Here is a 4,873-nt window from a genome sequence, read left to right on the forward strand (position 1 = left end):
TTTTGCCAATTCGTAGGTGGGTGAAAGATCCATAAGATGTAGGGATAAATTCTTTGATATTTTCTCTAAATAATACCCAGCTGTAATTACTATTAAAATTTAACTTTACTGATTATATATAAAGAATAATAATAAAATAAAATGATTACAAAAAAAGAACAAAGTAAAAATTAAAAGAAATAAAGTTAAAAATGAGAGTTAAAAGGTAATGATATAAAATTTAGAAATAAAGTTAAAGCATTATTAATTATTAATTTGTTAAAACTAACAAACTAAGAGAGACCAGCTACTAGGTGTAATTACCGTTAAAAGTTTAGTTTAATAAATAAAATGATTATATATAAGGAATAAGGAATAATAATAAAATAAAATTGGGCAAGTTTGGAATTGTCATTCGGTTGTGTAAACCGTCCTCTTTGTCTGACTCTACTCTGGTTGTTGCTGCTACTCGGTTGCGTCTTTGATGAGAAAAAGTTTCCTCTGATCTTAACAACAATCCCAATCCGAACTCAAGAAATGAACATGAGTTTCCCTATCATCTTCTCCGCTGGAATTACTCTTCTGTTACAGGTACCTACTTGTTTTCTTCATTCCAATTCACTTCACTCTAACTCTACCATCATCTTCATCATCTATGCTTATTCAGGTATTCCTCCTACTCTCTTCGCCTTCTTTCACCACCGCGATGTAAGTTACAGTTACTACCTTAATTCTTTCTAACTCTTTTCATTTCTCAATTCCTAATTAACACGCTTTTCTTTCTGTTTAGGGCAATCCATTCCGATCAATACTGCGCAATGTATGATATCTGTGGTCAACGCAGTGATGGCAAAGTTCTCAATTGCCCCTATTCTTCACCTGCCGTCAAGGTCTCAATCAATATCAAATTATCAACTAACCAAACCCTATTTTAATTTTATATTTACTTACTATGCTTTTCAATTCCAGCCCGATGATCTATTCTCTGCTAAAATTCAAACTCTCTGTCCCTCTTTAAATGGAAATGTTTGTTGTACTGAGCAACAGTTTGAAACATTAAGGACACAGTCTCAACAGGCAACTTATCTTTCTCTTTATTTTGTTATTTGTTTCTGCACCTCTTTTACTATATATATTTACTCAACCATATTCATATCTTTCAGGCAGTACCCATTCTAGTTGGCTGTCCTGCTTGTTTGAGGAACTTTCTCAATCTTTTCTGTCAACTCTCTTGCTCTCCTAATCAGAGTCTCTTCATCAATGTCACTTCCGTTTCTGAGGTAATGCGTTTCAGTTTTGGACCTTATTTTGTACTAGCAGCACTCTTGTATTGACTTTTGAAGTTTATGCTCCATGGCATTTTATGCTTACAAGAATGTATTCAATGCTTATATATCGTTTTAAACTGGTTGTAATCAAAAGATCCAACTTGGTTGCGAGATGTATTGCCTATTGTTGAGGTTTATCATAATTTATGGATGGTTTGGGCAATGAATTTAGTCAATAACTAGATCAGCGTCTGTTGTAGATAGAGGCATATATTCTTATTGCAGGCTTACACTTATCTTATGACTGTAGGCTGTCCCTCTACTGGTTGTTAAAACCAATAAACTAAAAAATAAAATGGGCACTCTGTAGTGTGATTTGGTCTTATGAATTACTACCTCCAGACTATAGTTGTAATTTGGGATTGATCAATTTATGTTCATTTCAGGTTACTGGTAATACCACTGTGGACGGTATTGATTTTTATGTAACTGAAACTTTTGGAGATGGTTTATATCAAGCATGTAAGGACGTGAAATTTGGGACAATGAATACAAGGGCTATGGATTTTGTTGGGGCTGGAGCTAACAATTATGAAGGTGATCCATTATAACATGGTTGGATTTATTATATAAGTTGCATAAACTCTGTTAAACAAGTGATCTTGTCATTTCAATTTGAAAGCCCCCTCCCCCATGTTACGGTTGGTATCGTGGGAATTTATGGGCTCTTTAAGGAATGTATGCATTAGTTAGTGATGAGTGTATAAGTAATTAGGATTAGGCTATAGTCCAAGGAAGACCCCAAAATCAAGGGATTGCATCTTGAGTAAAAAAACTCAATGCTAGGACTCCTATATATATTTAGAAGACTGCCCACTCACTAAAAAAACCCATTACCTTCAGAAACCCTAGTTTTCCTCATTTCAGTTGCTAAACAGAAGCCTTCAGTGCTTCTGTGAGTTGTTCCTCTCCGTGTCTCCACTGCTTTGATTTTTCCCTACAACTTTGCACCATCTGCCGTCACCAACCGCCATCCACCGCTACTAACCATCATATTTTAGGCTGATGGCCTCATCACTTGGGTTGTAGTGCAAATTTCAGCCAGAACCTAGAAACCAATGCCCAACCTCCTTCTCATATGTAGTTACTAGTTACTCATATGTTCCACACTTTGCACCTGCCGACTAATGTTCTCGTGACTCATATGTTCAACACTTTGCACCTGCCGACTAATGTTTTCGTGTTATGTTGCTTCCTACGTTTTTTTATTGAGGTTATTTCTGATCAACTCGCCAACCATTTCCAGTTTTGTTTTGATGGCCTGAGTCATTTGTTGCCATCTCTGTCTAGGGGTATTTTGAAACCCTAGTTGATTTCTCTCTTCTATGACGTGGTTTTTGTCTACAATGTTGAGGGGAGTCATAGAAAGGGCGAGAGCTTTCTTCAGCAGCACGAAGAAGTCACCACAGTTTAGGCGTGAATTTCAGGACTGCAATTTTCTCTCTCTTATGACCAAAGCCGCAATTTAGGCGACTGGGGGAAGATTGCAATTTAGGTGGAAATTCCAACACTTTCCAACATGGAGAAGGTTTTCTTTATTATTGTCGCTTAAAGCATCATCCTTGTTTTAGGGGTCAAATTTCTGTTTACTTAAGTTTTTAGCAAATTAGATATTGAGACTCTTCATTATGATGTATGTGAGCTTGCTAAACACACGTGCAAAGAAGAACATTTCCGTTTTGTCTTGTTCATACGAATATATGGGGCCCCTCTTCTATTCTAGTAATTCCATTGCTTGATGGTTTGCGATATTTGTTGATGGATTTTCGTACTCAAACATAAATGTGAAGTTATCGTAGTTTTCCCAAATTTCTTCTCTATGATATAAAATTAGTTTGATGTGAATATTAGAAGACTTCAACAATGCTAATGACTATTTTAATCATGTTTATACTTCCTTATGAAAAAAAGAGAGCGTAGCTCACAAGTTTTCTCGTGTCAAAACCAAAATACCACACCCAATTGGGATTGCAGAGGGGAAAATCCGCACCTTCAAAACTAAATCCAGGCAGCATCGGTCCTCCATATTACGATCCTACATCCCTTCCAATTATGTGTAGGATCTTGAGTTTGACAACATTGTATGTAATGCTACTGTGCTAGTACCAATCACGACACAAGAGGGTCACATGATGATAAAATATGTGGAAATTTGGACAATTTCTCCCCAACAGGATTTAGAAACTGATACTGGGAGAGCAGAGGTCTGACAACTTTTTGAGGAGATGAAATTTCGTCCTTTTTGCAACCCCATTTCACCGAAATTGAGTTTGAACCGTACAGTGAAAAATCCAGTATAACTAAGAAACCTCGTATCTTTCGTTAGAAATATTCATGTGCCACTAGTGCAACACCAATAAAGGAAACAAACACAAAGTAGCTCATACTTAACATCATATTCTCGTTGTTTGGTACAGTAAAGTCAACTACAACATTTCTTGAGTTGTTTTTAATTGTAAATTGTGTAATTTATACATTTTTTCGTTCTAATTTAGGAAGTAGGTAGCTTCTTCTTAAGCTATGTTTGGATGCCAGTAGAACACTTATATTCATATGCTTGGATTATACATGCTCATTATGTGCTTATGCAATTTATTTTTGATTAACAATGCCAGAGTGGTTTGCATTTCTTGGAGCAAAAGTGCCTCCTGGTGGTCCTGGTTCACCTTATTCTATACATTTTAAGACAACCATTCCTGACTCATCTCCTATGAAACCTATGAATGCATCTGTCTATTCATGTAATGACACTTCACTCGGCTGCTCTTGTGGCGATTGTCCTTCAGCGCCTGTCTGCTCGAGTTCAGAACCTTCACCACCCGTGATAAAAGAGCCCTGCTCCATTAGAATGGGATCTATGAAGGTTGAAACAATAGAATTGATTCTTTTTCATGATTAAATTTCTTTCACTTCAAGACTAGATAAATACAAGGCCCTACTTTCTTAAAAAGATGGCTTATCTTTTGATGTATTTCATGATGTTGATTTTTGTATAATAATACTACAGGTCAGATGTGTGGATTTTTCAATAGCTCTCTTGTATATTCTATTGGTTTTTGTGTTGTTTGGATGGGTGTTTTTGCAAAGGACAAGACAAGAGAAGAGAGTTGGCTCCAATGTGGAACCATTGCTGAATGATATGGGTGGTGAAGGAAGTAGTTTTACTAACATCCCAAGGGACGAAACTCATCCTGAAGAGGTATGCACATAAGCCTGTGTTGTAGAAATATATGTATGTTTGGGAATCAAAAGGATTCAAATTATTATTACTATTATTTTTGTGGAAAGCAGCTACCCTAAAATTTAAACTGTTGGGTGATGGTATGCATGAATTTATATTTACATTATTATACTTTACATATCCCCTCATTCAAAAGTTCTTTGGGATTCTCATGCTTAATTTGAACTTTTTTGTTTAGAACAATGGTAATGATAAAGGTTCAAACTCTAAATTGCTTGGTCTAAGAGATTCTTATTATATACTCATAACATGAACCAACTATCCGAAAATCTTTTTCCAGGTTAAGGCACATGAATTATGTATACTTCTTCTTTAAACTCTTAAT

The 4,873-nt window shown here is 35.8% G+C and overlaps 1 protein-coding gene across 2 annotated transcripts; it reads left to right on the forward strand.

The window, feature by feature from the left end:
- The first annotated feature begins 380 nt into the window (after window positions 1-380).
- LOC131626229 (NPC intracellular sterol transporter 1-related protein 1-like) lies at window positions 381-4,800 on the forward strand. 2 transcript variants are annotated; one of them, XM_058897067.1, is made up of 8 exons: window positions 381-570; window positions 647-687; window positions 770-869; window positions 949-1,056; window positions 1,143-1,259; window positions 1,694-1,844; window positions 3,923-4,170; window positions 4,315-4,792. In XM_058897067.1, exons 1-8 carry the CDS (start codon window positions 517-519, stop codon window positions 4,516-4,518), a joined length of 1,023 nt encoding a protein of 340 aa, XP_058753050.1. In that variant the 5' UTR covers window positions 381-516; the 3' UTR covers window positions 4,519-4,792. The 2 variants fall into 2 exon arrangements, with proteins under 2 accessions (XP_058753050.1, XP_058753051.1); XM_058897068.1 differs by lacking the exon at window positions 647-687 and having other exon boundaries at window positions 4,315-4,800.
- Window positions 4,801-4,873: the final 73 nt, after the last annotated feature.

Source organism: Vicia villosa, unplaced genomic scaffold (assembly GCF_029867415.1).
Source record: "Vicia villosa cultivar HV-30 ecotype Madison, WI unplaced genomic scaffold, Vvil1.0 ctg.000274F_1_1, whole genome shotgun sequence".
Lineage (NCBI taxonomy): Eukaryota > Viridiplantae > Streptophyta > Magnoliopsida > Fabales > Fabaceae > Vicia > Vicia villosa.